Here is a 16,016-nt window from a genome sequence, read left to right as displayed (position 1 = left end):
TAGGACAAAAAAAATTCAATAGAGCCTTTATAATATTCAAATCAAAATGATGCAATTAATCAACCTTATTATCTAAAGGTAACAGGATCTAAATTGCTTGATAACTAAATATTCGGCTTGGTCCACAAATATTTAAAATCTTTTGTGTGTTTTTTTCGATATTAGTGCTTAAAAAGCTCATTTGATTTTTTGCGATATTCCTTTTAAAGAAGTTTATATGTCATTTCATATATGAAATGCAGCGAAATTACAGAACAAATAATATATTTAAGCCTTGAAAAATAGTATTTACACTAACAAAAAATAATAAAGAAATCATGAAATAAAAAAATTAATAATCACCAACCTGTTTACGAAGAATGTGGCCTTGCAGGCCCTGCCTCACCATCTTTGCGCCCTTGATTTCTTTAAAGTGGACAAAGGCTTAGTGATGAGAGGGGAATGAGTTAATGCCGAACACTTCTCCATGAGCAGCAAATGGAGATTTTAACTCAGAATCTATCACTTTTAGTGACAAATTGCCGATCCATAAGTTGTTGGATGGATGAATCCCCAGCTGCAAATCTTTCACGGCTGCATTGTGGTTCAATGTACCTTTCGCCGCTAATTTTACAGGTGGTGCCATTAAACGGGTTAGGTACAAAGAACAAGATAAATGACAGGTTGTAGGAGGTTCCCATGTGAATGAAAAGCTGAATAGGAAGAGATTTGTGGTGCAATTGGGATATGGTGGAGTAAGGGTTTGTAATTAAGTGCATGGGCGGGTGGTTACTATAATATTTTGTTGGATTGTTTTGAATTTAATGGAATTTGGTGGCTCCTGGTTGTACTCTGTATTATTCGAAATCTTAAAATTATTTATTAATTTCATGTTATTAATATTATAAAGTTTATGTCTCACTTTATGATTGTATTATGATAATTTTATTACTCTTTCTATTAAGATTATACTGTTTTGTGTTTTATATAGTAGGAGTTGACCAATTTTATACAATTTACTGCTTAAATTTCTTCATTGTTTTATTGATTTTATGCAACTTGCTACTGAAAAATCCTCCTAAAATCTCTTATTATAACCAAGATCATGTCAATTTTTTTATTCCTTACTAACTTCTAAACCTTCGGTCAACAATATCCTTAAATTTACACCAGCACATAACTTGCACGTGCTAATTTTGGACAAATCGCAAAATTCACTTAGATAATATATTAAATTGTAAGTTTCACTTTCTGAAGGTTCAATAGAGCCTTTATAATATTATATTCAAAATGATATATACCATTAATGAACCTTATTGTCTAAAGGTAACACAATCTTAATTAATCTAGAATTACTTGATAACTAAATGTTCAACTTGATCCATAAATATTTGTAAATATTCTCTACAAAAAATAAATAATTGTAAATATTCTGTGTTTTTTTAGATACTTGTGCTTAATAATCTCATTTGATATGCAACTTTTCTTGTATAGAAGTATATGTGGCATTTCAGACATGGAGAGTGGAAAATTGAACTGTTAGTATGTGAATTTCATCCCCCTCAAACAATATATGATTAAGAAAAGCACTCTCCTATAATGTATGATTAGCTACAAGTCCTTTTTCTTTTTCCAATCAGTGCTTAAACCATTAAGAGATAAATCTGCTAGTTATAACCAGCTTCAAGTTGTTCAATCAAAGTTAGCATTTCAACAGGTGCATCATACTTTAGAAAATATTGCACGTACTGCAAAAGATAGAACATCGAACTACATCATTCTTCATTAATCATTCGTATTACCCTGTTAGTTTCAAAAAATTGAAAATAGAATCTATAGAAAAACAACGGCTCCTAGTTCTTTGAGCATGTCGAAACACCAAATATCTATCTTAGATTGGATTGAACAACTAAATTTGTACAACCAATAAATTTAGCAGCATTCAACTAATTACTGTGAAATCATAGCTTCTATTTCGTCTAACAATCCAAAGCTCAACACTCTATCAAGTCATTTACGTTCTCATTGTAATCAAAAGGAGAAAAAAGAAAGAGGTAATAGCTTGGCAAGTGTAGTTGATCTTGCTCGAAATTAGCAACCTAGAGTGAGCGACCTCACTACAGTTGACTAACCCCACCAAGACGAAGTATTTGGGATCCTGAGAATAAGATAAGTAAAATGAGCTCGTCGGGCACGTCCCCGACAACGACCCTCCGGTGCTCAAGTTAGGTTGATCGAGGAAAAAGTATGCGATTAAGGGTGTAGGTCGAACTAGTTTAGCATTAATTACCTCGAAATGTGGCGTCTTGGGGTATTTGTAGGGCCTAGCTGGATACTGTTGAATGGGCCACGTGGCCTTATCTTCCTAGCTTACGTCTCAAATCGGATGATCATCGTTGTCTAGGTCTTCAAGTGGATGGCCGGATCCAGGTTGGGTCCGCTTCGACCCGCCCGGTACTGAAGGGGCGGATCCAGGGAAAAAGACTAAAATGCCCTTAATGAAGGGTATTTTGGATATTTCGAACATATACTCATCATTACTCCCTCACTTATTCAAAGTGCAAGTATTGCTCTGTGAAGAAGTAAATGGTTGCGTCCGTTGATCAATTTGGAGAAGCGTACACGTGTCGTCAAAGGCGCGATTCCCTAAGCACATCGCCTATATATAGGCTCCCCATTCAAATGAGAGGACTTACCCCACTCTTAAGCTTCTGCGATCACCACCAAGAATTCGGTTTCGATTTCGACCAGCTACTTCTTGAGCTATCCTGCTTTAAGGTACAATATCTTCCAGCTTGAGTTCCAATTCTAGCTCGGATTCTGGGTCTGGTTCGAGGTCGCCTGTGACCTCGCCAAACTCAACTGAGGCTCTTGTACCTTCTTTTATTGCATCTCCTAAGAGGAATAAGAAATTCATAGTCCCCACGAAATCCCGAGAAACCAAGAAAACCCTAGTCGAGCAAGCTGGTTCTTCCACTCTCGAAACATTTCAGGATAGGATGACCAAAAACCCCTGGGAAGCAATAGTGAGTACTGTTAAAACTCTTGTCCATAAGATTAGGGATCGCTATTTCATTCCCTATGATTATGAAATCTTGATACCAAAATTTTTCGATCGCATGCATCGATCTCCATCAGGTTTTTGTGCATTTTCCATTAAGTACTTTGATGCTGGTCTGAGATTACCTCTATCTTCTTCCTTAGCTGCTATCTTCCATAGGTTAGGACTTTTACCTATGTAGTTGTCTCCCAACTCCATAAGTCACATCATTCTTTTCATAATAGTCATGAAAGTTTTACATTTAGAACCCAGATTTGACAAATTTTGGTCTTTGTACTCCTTCACTACTTCCAAGCGATCAAGTGATGGGGGTTTTTTCTATCTTTCTGCCAAGCCTAAGTGTAGATATTTGGAACCCTTGAAGTCTAATGTCGGCCCCTAGCGTGAGAAATACATTTTTGTTCGACCTCCGCTTGGTGTAGTATGGCCCTTCAGGTTAGAGTGAAACAAATATAAACCCTCACGGCTTATAAATACGACCCGAAGAAGCTTTTAACCAAGAAGGTTTTGTGGTTCGCGCGTCTATCTCCAGCACCCCTCCACAGCACAGAGACCTTAGGTGATTTTCTATTTCAAGTGTTGATGCATCTCTTTCACAATCAAATAACTGACTTACAATTGTTTTTCCTTGTCTTGCAGACGAATTAGTCATGAATTCACGACTGGCCTTACAACTGAAGGCAATCCAGAATAAGACTGGGGGACAATAGGTCGCTCCTCCTCCTGTCGACACTTCTGCTACAGCGACTATGTCCCCTTCCCCCCTTCACGCCTTGATCCCCACTGGTCCATCAAATGCCGAGCAGAGTCCCTTGCCACACGACCCGATTCAAATTTACAGCAAGGGGACTCCTGTTAACGAGCATAATTCGGAAGACCTGGATTTACATCTAGATGACGACCAAAGCGAAGGTTAGAATGCCGATTAGGGCCAGGATCAGGGCGACCAGGACTGTGAGGGAACGAGTTCGAAGAAAGAGGAAGAGATATCACAAGTGTAAGGGTAAAAGCCCTGTTGAACCCTCTAACTCAGACAGCCGCCGATGCTAAGGTGGGGGAACTCATGGCCTAGTGCAGAGAGGGACAAAAGGGATTAAGCTAACATGGAGGAGATGCAGATCCTGATCGAAGAAGTCCAAAAACTAAAGGGTCAGCTTACTGCCGCGGAGGTTGCGTTCTCGATGGGCAGAAAGAGGGGTTCGCAACCGGGAGAGAGGTCGGACTGGCAGAGGGGCGAAAGGAGAGTTTCAAGACTGGCCACGCACAAGGATTAGAGGAAGGCCAGGCTGGTCGAATCACTCTAGAGGAGCACCATCAAGCCCTTGCCAGCTCCCGTGTTCCTATAGCTCGAGATTTTCTGAAGTCTGGCACGTTCAAAACAACTATCGAAATCAAATCTGCCAACTTCTTCAACAAGGGCTATAGGACATGTGTGGCCCATATCGAAACCTTGGGTGGCTTCGCAGATTCCTTCGATCGCAGTCGATTGGACATAACCTTAGATGGAAAGCTGCAGCGATACCCTGAAGAACCCGCTCTTGAAGATGATGAGTTCTCCACCTTGCTGGACGAGATAGAACCTGATCCTTAGTGGATAGCCTCTAGTTCTTGAATTTTTTGTAACTTGGGGTCAAAAATAGAATATTCTGACCATTTTGTACTAACCCCCGAACAGAACGATCCTGTAACTATTATACCATTTTGCCAATACAACACTTTTGAGATTGGTTCTCTGCTTTGCAAATTTATTATCTTCTTCATTCTTGTCAATATATGTGTTGCATACTTAACTTTTTATCGATCGATACTTTAAGGGTGCATCTTTTTACAGATCGCATTTTATTGGACGCCTCTTTTTTAGTTGGCGTTTGGGGTGCGTCTTTTTCAGATCGCACATTACTGACGCCTCTTTTTCAGTTGGCGTTTGGGGTGCATCTTTTTCTTATCGCACTTTATTAGATGCTTTGTTTTCAATTGGCATTTGGGAGTGCCTCTTTCTCAGATCGCACCTTGTTGGACACCTCTTTTTTAGTTGGCATTTGGGGAGTGCATCTTTTTTAGATCGCACATTATTGGACGCCTCTTTTTCAGTTGGCGTTTGGGGTTTCACTTGAGAAGTCCAAATAAAAGACAGTAATCGTAAAAAATACGCATAATTTTCGAATTGACATAACATATAAGAGAACTTGGCCTTTTTCAGGCTCCTAAGTGGAATTAGAGTTTGTACAAATTGACCGGCCTTTTTCAGGCACCAAAATAAGAATTAATGACATGTTGCTAGCACAAGAAAGGCGACCTTCCTAACCTTTGTAGTTTGTTGGCCTTTTGCAGGCACCTAGACATGAGCTAGTTGATGGCCTTTCACAGGCACCTTAGGTATGATTCTTCGAGCCGTTGATGGCCTTTCGCAGGCACCTTAGATATGATTCTTTGAGCAGAGTATGGCCTTTCGCAAAGACCTTAAACATTATTCTTCGAGCAGTTGATGGCCTTTCGCAAACACCTTAAACATGGTTCTTTGAGCAGTTGATGGCCTTTCATAGGCATCTTAAACATGGATCTTCGAGCAGTTAATGGCCTTTCACAAGCACCTTAAATATGGATCTTCGAGCAGTTGATGACCTTTCACAGGCTCCGATATGCGATCTCCTCAGTCATGCATAAAACTTTTTTAGATTCTGGATATTCCATGGTCGTGGTAGGTTCTGCCTTTGCATATCCTGCAATTTGTACGTACCCTGTTTTCCGATTTCTATCACTTTGCACGGGCCTTCCCAAGAAGGGTCGAGCTTACCCACGTGCTTTGAAGCCTCTACTTTCTTGAGTACCAAGTCACCCACATGCAGTAGCGTTGGTCGGATTTTGCAATAATGGTTTTTCATCATCAAGCCCTTGTGATGCAGAATTTTTGCGTACGCGGCATCCCTTTTCTCTTCTATCACTATGAGGTCAAAGCTTCGTTCGCTGTTGTTTGATTTGGGGTCATACATTGCGACCCGCTGGGATTCCTCACCCATCTCTACTGGGATTATTGCTTCATTACCATAAACCAAGCAGAACGGGGTCTTACCTGTTGCTGTTTAGGGTGTTGTTCGATATGCCCACAGGACTCCCAGTAACTCTTCGACCTAAGACCCCTTGTTTTCCAATCGCGTCTTTAGATGCTGCAGGATCGTTCTGTTCGTCACTTCCGTTTGCCCATTAGCCTGGGGATTCGCGACTGCTGTGAAATGTTGTGCGATCTTGAGCTCCTTGCACCATTCAGTGATTTTTCTTCCCTGAAACTGAGTCCCATTGTCAGAAATTAAAATTCTAGGTATGCCGAACCTACATATGATGTTCTTCCATATGAAGTTGATGACTTCTTTCTCCGAAATTCTGGCCACGGTATGCCTGAATGATTTCGACAACTGACCTCATGGATTTCTCGCATCACGTATTCAGCTCTTTCCTCATCGAAGCACTTCATTAGGGTTCCATCAACCGTTCGCTTGTACAACTGGCCTGATAGCAATGTGAAACTTGCGGCTCGAAATCTTACTCTTTTAGCTTTAATGGGATCTTCCAGCAAGGTGTCGCTCTTTAAATACTTTACAATCTTATCTTTCCAGGATTCAACCCCAAATATTGCCTGCACCTCCGTTTTACCCGAAATGGCTTATCACTCTTGGACCAATGCTATAACCTTGCGATCCCTTATTATAGACATTGCTGCTCCAAACTTGGACAAGGCGTCTGCTTTATCATTTTCGGCCCTGGGAGCTTGCGAGATAGAACACTTATCAAATTTGTCCATCCAATTCTTAACGATGCCTGTGTAGGATGTCATCATCTTTTCTCTCGTCTCGTACGTCCCTTCGATCTGCATTGCGACCAGCTGGGAATCTGTGAAAACCTCTAAGTCTCTTGCTCCGGCTTCGTACGTGAGTCCCAGAATCAATGCCTCGTATTCCGCCTCATTATTAGTGACCGAGAACGATAATCGAGCTGTGACTTCGAACTCCACCTCCTCGGGTCCTTGGATCAATATTCCAGCAACCCCATTATTGGCATTTGAGGATCCATCAACGTGCAGCATCCATTTGCAATTCTATTCTTTGGGATCGCTAGACAACTCCATCACAAAATATGCTAGCACGTGTGCCTTCTGCACTGTTTTGGGCTGATATTCAATGTCATATTGCCCCAATTTGACCACCCATTTGATTAACCTTCCTGAAACTTCTGCCGAGACATCACATATTTCAAAGGGTGATTGGTCAGCACCACAATTTTGTACAATTGAAAATATGGTCGCAGCTTGCGGGCTGTGATAACCAGCGCGAGTGGCAGCTTTTCCATCTCTGAATATCTCAATCTCGCTCCTTGTAAGATCTTGCTGACATAATAAATAGGGCTTTGACTCCCTTCTTCTTCCCGCACTAGCAATGAGCTGACAGCGTCTCTCGGACACAGCTAAGTACAGAAACAGCGTTTCCCCTTCCTTAGGATTTGCGAGCAGTGGAGGCCTTGTCAAATAATCTTTGAGACCTTGTAGAGCTTTTTCGCACTCTTCGTTCCACTCGAAATTTTTAGTCTTTCTCAAGATTTTAAAGAAAGGTAAGCTCTTATCAGCTGATCTAGAAATAAATCGATTCAGTGAAGCGATCTTATCCGTCAATTTCTGTACTTCCTTGATTGTGGTCGGCGATCTCAGGCTCATGATAGCTTGAATCTTCTAAGGATTAGCTTCAATTCCTCGTTCACTGATCATGTATCCCAAGAACTTGCCTCCTCCTACCCCAAATGTGCATTTGTCCAGGTTCAACTTCATTGCATATGTCCTCATGATGTGGAATGCCTGTTCGAGATGTTCGAGGTGATCCTGCGACCTCTTGCTCTTGACCAACATGTCATCGACATATACTTCCATTGTCCTGCCGATGAGCTCGTGGAACATCTTATTCACCAATCGTTGATAGGTTGCACCTGCGTTCTTCAAACCAAATGGCATTACGTTATAACAATAAATTCCATTATTGGTAACAAAAGATGTCTTCTCCCGGTCTTCCTTGGCCATAAAAATTTGATGATAACCTACACATTTCGAACCCCGCTGTAGAATCTACCGTGATATTAATTCGGGGTAAGGGATAAGGATCTTTCGGGCAGGCTTTATTCAAGTCGGTGAAGTCCACACACATCCGTCACTTCCCTGAGGACTTAGGGACAAGCACCACATTAGAGAGCCAATCAGTATATTGAACTTCAGATACGTACCCGGCTTCGAGTAGCTTAGCGACCTCCTACTCTATAATTTTGTTCTTTTCTGCCCCAAATGACCTCTTCCTTTGCTGGACCGGTCGTGCTGTGGGACCGACATTCAACCTGTGCACGATCACTTCAGGGTTGACACTTGTAAAGTTTGAGGGGCTCCACACGAACATGTCTACGTTCCTTCTCAAGAATTCGATCATGGCTGTTTCCTTTTCTCCCATGTTTGCCGCAATTCTCGTGGTTCTCCCCTGTTCGCTTTCAACGAATTGCACGGCCTTATACTCACCACTGGGTTTCATGTGTTCAGCTACATATGGCCACGACTCGGTGTCTTCCCCAATCATTCTTTTCTTCTGACTGGATTCTCCTTTCAGCGACAAGTTGTAACATTTTTTAGCTTCCTTCTGGTCGCAGGCCACCTCTCCTATTCCATTCTCAGTGGGGAATTTTATTTTCATGTGATATGTCAAGATGACTGCTCGTAATAAATTCAGACTGGGTCTGCCCAGAATAACATTATAAGCAAATGGGGTATCCACTACCAAAAATTTTGCCATCAGGGTTTTTCGTTTCGGCTCTTCACCCATGGACACCGGCAGCTCGATCATTCCCAGCGAAGCTACCTCACTCCCTCCAAAACCGACCAGAGGAGCTTTCACAGGTTCCAAACGGGCATTCTCTAGACCCATCTTATCGACCATGCTTTTGAAAATGATATCCGCAGAGCTCCCGCTATCAACCAGTACTTTGTGAACAGTGAAATTCGCTATGTCAAGCTTGATGACCATCGGATCGTTCATGTCTCCACTATTCGCTGGTCTATCTAAACTGTCGAAGGAGATAGCTTCTTCTTCTTCTACTTTCAATACAAACTCCCTTTCTCTGCTCGACCCCAATGTTCGGGCACATCTCTTTCTCGTTCTCTAGGAATCTCCTGTGCTGGACCCTCCAGCAATTGTATATATCAGCCCCTTCGTGGGTGCATTACTTCTGCTAGCTGGGGCCTTATCCATTCTGGAAGGGCCAGGATTTCGATCCCGGCTCCTCGACCTGCTCCTCCTTACTTCATCTTTGTTGATCTTGCAATTGGCAGGGACCTAATCTCAGAAATACCCCTGTCTCACCAACCTTTCTATCTCATCTTTAGCTGAAAGCATTCCTCCGTATTGTGTCCCCTCTCACGATGAAATCTGCAATACTTGTTAGAAAATTTCTTAGAGGGGGTATACCTGGTGTGCCTTGGCCACTTCTACACATCTGCATTTTCGACCATCATCAAGGTTTTTTCACGCGACATGGCCAATGGAGTGTAGTTATGATATTTGGGTTGGTACTTCGGCTCTTTGGGTCTTTCATTCTTGGCCCTGCTTCCACCGCCTTCTCTAACATCTCGCGGTTGTCTGTATGCCTGCTCGTGCTCTCTTCTCTCAAAATCCTTCATTGCGTTCATTTCTTCCACGTCTATATATTTCTGAGCTAAAGCCATCAGCTACTCCACATCACCCGGGGGATCGCGTGCGAGCGCAGATGTAAATGGACCCTTTTTCAGACCGTGTATCAGAATGCTCACGATCATGCCGATTCTCAGCTCCTGAACCTCCAATGTTTCATTATTGAATCTCCCCATGAAGTTCCTCAGGGTCTCGTCCTCCTTCTGACGGATGTTGAACAGGTGGGTTGCCGACCTCTTCTGTTTTTTCTTGCTCGCAAAATGGAAGTAGAATTTCTGCACGAGCTGTTCATATGATTCAACACTCTCTCGGGGCAAACTGGTGAACCATTCTTGCGCCTTCCCCGAAAGTGTGGTGGCGAACAACTTTGCCATGATGGGACCTAGCTGTCCGTATAAATTCATGACCATCTCAAACGCTGCAATATGCTCATGTGGATCCTTCGTACCGTCATACCTCTACAAATCAGGCACTCTAAATCCTGGTTCGACCACCTGAATCAGTATATCATTGCTGAATGGAGAATTCTTGTTGTGGGAGACTATCTCCCCTCGTTTCTTCAATTCATCAATCTATTTGCTTAGGAGCTCTATCTGCTTTACCATGCTTCCAACCTCCACTCATGATATTACGGGCTCCCTCTTTTTTGCTCGGACATGACCACTAGAACCGGCCTCCGACGATGCTGGCCTCTTTCTTCGGTGTTCCAGCTCACTTGGTTCTCTAGACTCTCTATGCGGCTCTATATTTTCACACAGCTGCCTCCTAGCAGTTTCATTGAACCACGATTTGTACGACCCATAAATTTAGCAGCATTCAACTAATTACTATGAAATCATAGCTTCTATTTCGACAAACAATCCAAAACTCAACACTCTATCAAGTCATTTACGTTCTCATTGTAATTAAAAGTAGAAAAAAAAAAGAAGTAATATCTTGGCATGTGTAGTTGATCTTGCTCGAAATCAGCAACCTAGAGTGAGCGACCTCACTATAGTTGACTAACCCCACCAAGACCAAGTATTTGGGATCCTAAGAATAAGATAAGTAAAATGAGCTCGTCGGGCAAAAGTATGCAATTAAGGGTGTAGGTCGAACTAGTTTAGCATTAATTACCTCAAAAATAGCATTTTGGGGTATTTATAGGGCTTAGCCGGATACTGTTGAATGGGCCACGTGGCCTTATCCTGCTAGCTTACGTCTCAAATCGGAGGATCATCATTGTCTGGGTCTTCAAGCGGACGGCTAGATTCGGGTCGGGTCGGCTTCGACCCGCCCGGTACTAAAGGCGCGGATCCAGGGTAAAAGACTAAAATGCCCTTAATGAAGGGTATTTTCAATATTTCAAACATATACTCATCAGTAGTTGTTTCCTGTTTCGTGGGAAATAATGGTGATGGTCATGAAAGTGCAACGGTAGTCCAACATCTCTGGAATCCAGGCTCAAGAAAGAGGAAGACACGGCAATAAAACAAGCTTTTATAAGTGAAAAAATCCACTTTCTTATGCATATATATTTTTTATGTGTCCAGCTGTTAATTGTTAAGTTTGACAGGTGTCCAAGTTGGTTGGGGTTCAAGGTGCATAGGGGGCTGGGTCGGTTCAAGATCGAGATGAACCAGCCTGAAAAACTCCACCCTAGGACCGACCCGCTACTATTCATGGTCGGTGTTAGGACAGTCTTGGAGCTCTAAGTGTGCCTCAATTGTGTCCATTTTTAAACCCAAGTTCAGTCCATGGACCGGCCCGATTGAGGACCAAGCCCAAACCAATCCCGAATTAGGTACGCATGTGTTTGTTTTATTTGTTTATGATATTGAAGTGTTCTTATATAGAATTACTTAAATTTATAATTATCTTATGAAATAAATAAATAATAAATTAAATCACATAAAAATTTATATATAGAAAAATAATAGTTAAGAATATATAATCTTTTTAAAAAAAGGCCCAACAAGCCCAGTCCAAGGCCAGGTGGTCCAAAGCCACTGGGTTGGGCTAATCCCATGTATTGATTCCTGGGACCGGTCAAGGACCAACATGGTCCCAAGCAGGCCTAGGCCAAAACAAACCCCCTCTTTAATTGGTTCAATCCGGTCGTGGGTTTGGTTAGCCAAGCCTGGCCTATTATGCATCTTGAGTTGGGGTTAGTTAGGTTGTTAGTTGATTATTCCTTTTTCCTCACTGTTTCTGGACCTATTTTTCAAGTCGAGCTTCCTTGAGCTTACTACTGAGAATAATTGAATACAATCAATACACAGGAAATTTTGCTCATAACATTCCGTGGCTTCAACAAATTTTTTCACTGCAATTACAGTTTTCAACATGGTATCAGAGCCTTCTTTTGAAGATCTCTGCATACTTCTCTCATCAATGTACAAAACATGTTCGATTATATTCCTCAATGGCGCCCAGAGGATCAAAGGCAATGGAAGGGAATGTTGTAGAGACTCGGACTGCTCCGTTGAATCAAAGTGCAATTGTAAACCAAACAACGGTAGATATGACTCTTACTGAAAACATCGAACAATGCGAGTGGATCGGCCCAAGAATGCGCAAGCGGAAGCGATAATGCGAAAATTCATAAATAAAAATGAAACATAGTAAAACCATAATTCTAAGGGCTGTACCCTTGAAGTTTCTGAGGATTCGATATAGTTTATCACAATACCAATAAAGTTAAACGGGGCCAATGGTAAAAGAACAAAAAATGAGAGGTACATAAATCATAAATCATAAATCAAAAGTTACCTCTTTGATTTGATTTACTTCGAATCTTCTTCATTTGGTTTGTTCACGCGGCTTCAACGTAGAGGCCCTCTAAAGATACGTCCATACCACACCAGAACTGGGATCCCTCAACTTAATTTGCTAGAAAAGAAATTGGAAAAAAAAAACAGCAAGTGTGTATTGGAGAGGGGCAGCCGAGTGGATGTATTAGAATGTGTCTAGGTTCATCCTATCATCCATAAGGTAATAAAATCATTTATTTCAAATAAAGGATGATTAACATGGCACTTTCCAAAAGTGAATTTGTTAGTCAATAATTTCCTTTTTTAAGATTTTCCACCAACTTAGTTATGGGCTTTGCATTGGTCGATTTTATTAAATAAAATACAAGGCCCAATAATTTTACTTAAATCCAATTTAACTAGAGCCAACTTAATTAAGTCCATCATATATTTAATACGGATTAAATATATGAGTCCAATAAGCTTTTATTAATTAATAAGTGTAACTTATTAAATAATAAGGGCAAGCCCAATAAATTAATCTTATTAATTTATTCTTGGGCTCCTCCATCTATTGGACCCCTCTCATTAATAAGTAATTCAATTACTTATGGAATTAATTTTTAATTAATTCGTCGTCCCTTCTCAATGATTTGTGTGTGACTTTTTAGGTTCACCTTTCAGCTAGACTTGGGCTGGTGTTAAACACTATTATTAATTAAATCTAATTTAATTAGTAATTCTTGATCAACCCTTGATCGAGAAAGCCCATCACCATGGGTGACCGTCTAGCAACAGTCCATGAAAGTACAGACTAGGCGAATATCCATATGAACTTTTAGACTCTCGTGTCTATACGGGCACGGTCCTTCTGTCTACCGTCTGTCGGCCTTAGTTTAGGGCATGGAATTGGGTATCGGTTCCCATCCTGGACTAGGCGTCTATGCTTAATACTTGAGATCGCGTTACGTCAAATTGCTCAACAGAGGAACCTCTTTTTTCTATTCGATCAATTAATGGCCACAACATTATAGAGCGTAAACGTATCTCCAAGTGCATAGGAGATACCTCTGTCACGTTTTGACAGGAGATGAATCCTCTTCTTGGAACTCACTATTCTCACTACATGATTTGACTGTACTGGACAAGGCATAACCATGTTTGGGATGATCACCTCTCGAACAAATCCAAGATATAGTCATCACATGCACGTGACTGCGTAATTCCTCATGTCTGAGGACTACTCCTGTACTATCGAAGCCGGGGATCTGAGTCATACCGACTAAGCCTCCAAACTTCCATATAACCATCCCCACGAATCAGTTCAATCGACTCAACACCTAGTCAATCGACCTATTAAGATTGCATAGACGTCCCACGTCTATCGTCGATGAAATACGACATTCATCAAATGAATGCAACTCTTAGTGCAAGTCTTCATAGAACACTCAATGCCCATTCTCGAGGTCCTCAACTTGGAATATTTCAGACCCAACCGTAGATAGTTAGTTTCATGATCGCCATCCAATGCGCAGTCCAACTATTGTACGGTTGTTAAAGTGGTCTGTGGGCTTTGTTGTGATGTTTGAAAGAAATGCAAGCATATGTGCAATGAGCACAATAAATAAAATGCTAATAGAGAATATTCATTTTAATCATTGAAAGATATTATATAAAATTAAGTTACCGGCATAATAGATAACAAGTATGCCAATCTAATTGGCTTTCAGGTCACATATTCTAACACTTACAGCTTTATTCATCCGACCATCTTACCTGGATAGTAGCTCTTGCTGCGAAAATAAAGCTGGAATTTATATATATGGAAGCTTGGTCCGACCTGCCGAAGTTTCAGAGGAGTTTAAGAAATGGAATCGTATTCATTCCATGTTGACAACTTGGATCCTAAATTCTATTTCAAAGGATATAGTTGAGGCATTCATGTATGTGAGTTCAACAAGGGATTTGTGGATGGAATTAGAAGCTCGATATGGAGAGAGCAATGGTCCATTAATCTATCAGTTACAACGTGAGATCAGATTCATCGTGCAAGGAAATATGTCAGTGACAAATTACTATACCAAATTAAAGAAATTGTGGGATAAGTTGGCTTGCTTGGCACCAACTCCTAGATGCGCATGTGTTGGACTCTACCGCTTGTGATGGAAATAAACCTAATAAACTTTCATTAGTTCATTTTAGTTGTAACTCCAGCCTATCTTAGCAATATCATGTAATAATGACGTTTGGTATAACAGACAAGGCCATTTGTCCAAGAACTCAATGAAGTATATTTCTTCTACTACCCTGGTCTCTGCTTCTTAAAATGTCATCTATAATATCTGTCTCTTAGCTAAACTTCATAGATTACCATTTCATTCCAGCAACATTCGCTCCAACTCCATCTTTGATCTTATCCATGTCGATATTTGGGGACCTTATAGGCAACACACAATCTCTGGGTGTCAATTTATTCTCACTATTATTGATGATTTTAGTAGAGCAACTTGTACATTTCTAATGAGACACGAGACTCTATACCCTACAAAAATTTTGCATCTTGTTCAGACACAATTTGACAAGAGAATAAAGTGGGTGAGATCAAATAATGGCTGAAATTTCTCAATGAGCAATGTCAAAATTCTTTCATATCCCCGGGATCATTCAACAAAAGAGTTTCACGTATACACCACAGCAAAATGGAGTAGTAGACCGTAAGCATAGGCATCTTCTAGAGGTATTATGTTTCAGGTTTTACTTCCTAGAAAATTTTTAGGTGATGCCATTCTTTCAACTACTTATCTCATAAATAATTTCCACTCTCCTCTTCTTAATTGTAAAACACCATTTCACATTCAATACAACAAGCCAACCTTGTATGAACACCTTAAAACATTTAGTTGTCTTTATTTTGTTGTCAATAAATCCAAATTTGATAGGCTTGCCTCTAAATGTATCTTTCTGGGTTACCCCCTGGTCAAAAAGCAATATAAAGTCTATGATCTCGAATCTTACCACAAATTTGTGTCTCGCGATGTTAAATTCCATGAATATGTGTTTTCTTTTGCTCATGTTAATCCTACTCCTGCTCACTGTCCATTGTCAAATATTCCACTTGCCGCAAATGCTGTTGACCCCATACGACCGATAAATTTATCCCCACCTAAACCATCTCTCCTACCTTCTTCCCATTCTAATTCTACTACTATCCCTTACAGACAACCTAGACGGTCACTGAGGGACCATCAGCAACTATCATCGCTTAATGACTTTGTATGTCATATAGATGATCGTGCCTCTACACCAACTCTCAGAAACTTTACCTCTACATCCTTGAAATTTAGGGCATCAATATCTGTTTTGCAGGAACCATGGACTTATAAGCCGGCTTCTATTAGTACCCCATAAGTGAATGCTATCAACCAAAAGCTTATAGCCTTTGAGAACAATGACATGGACGTTGGTCCTTTGCCTAAAGGGAAGAAGACGATTGGTGGTAAGTGGGTTTTAAAGTTAAATGGAAATATGATTATTCTG

General features: G+C 40.9%; 3 protein-coding genes across 3 annotated transcripts; all 3 read right to left on the bottom strand.

Moving 5' to 3' along the window:
• Positions 1-6,168: 6,168 nt before the first annotated feature.
• LOC148788307 (uncharacterized) lies at positions 6,169-7,118 on the bottom strand. Its single transcript, XM_088879985.1, has 3 exons — positions 6,726-7,118; positions 6,456-6,671; positions 6,169-6,318 (listed from the first exon to the last, which is right to left on the bottom strand). Exons 1-3 carry the CDS (start codon positions 7,116-7,118, stop codon positions 6,169-6,171), a joined length of 759 nt encoding a protein of 252 aa, XP_088736111.1.
• Positions 7,119-8,325: 1,207 nt separating this feature from the next.
• On the bottom strand, positions 8,326-9,084 carry LOC148788306 (uncharacterized). Its single transcript, XM_088879984.1, has one exon. The coding sequence runs from the start codon at positions 9,082-9,084 to the stop codon at positions 8,326-8,328; it is 759 nt and encodes a 252-aa protein (XP_088736110.1).
• Positions 9,085-9,785: 701 nt separating this feature from the next.
• Positions 9,786-10,157, bottom strand: LOC148788305 (uncharacterized). Its single transcript, XM_088879983.1, has one exon. The coding sequence runs from the start codon at positions 10,155-10,157 to the stop codon at positions 9,786-9,788; it is 372 nt and encodes a 123-aa protein (XP_088736109.1).
• Positions 10,158-16,016: the final 5,859 nt, after the last annotated feature.

The sequence above is a fragment of the Sesamum indicum genome, linkage group LG4, assembly GCF_026168435.1.
Source record: "Sesamum indicum cultivar Baizhima isolate 11 linkage group LG4, ASM2616843v1, whole genome shotgun sequence".
Classification (NCBI taxonomy): domain Eukaryota; kingdom Viridiplantae; phylum Streptophyta; class Magnoliopsida; order Lamiales; family Pedaliaceae; genus Sesamum; species Sesamum indicum.
Note: the sequence above shows the minus strand (reverse complement) of the source record. Positions and strands in the feature narration are given on the sequence as shown.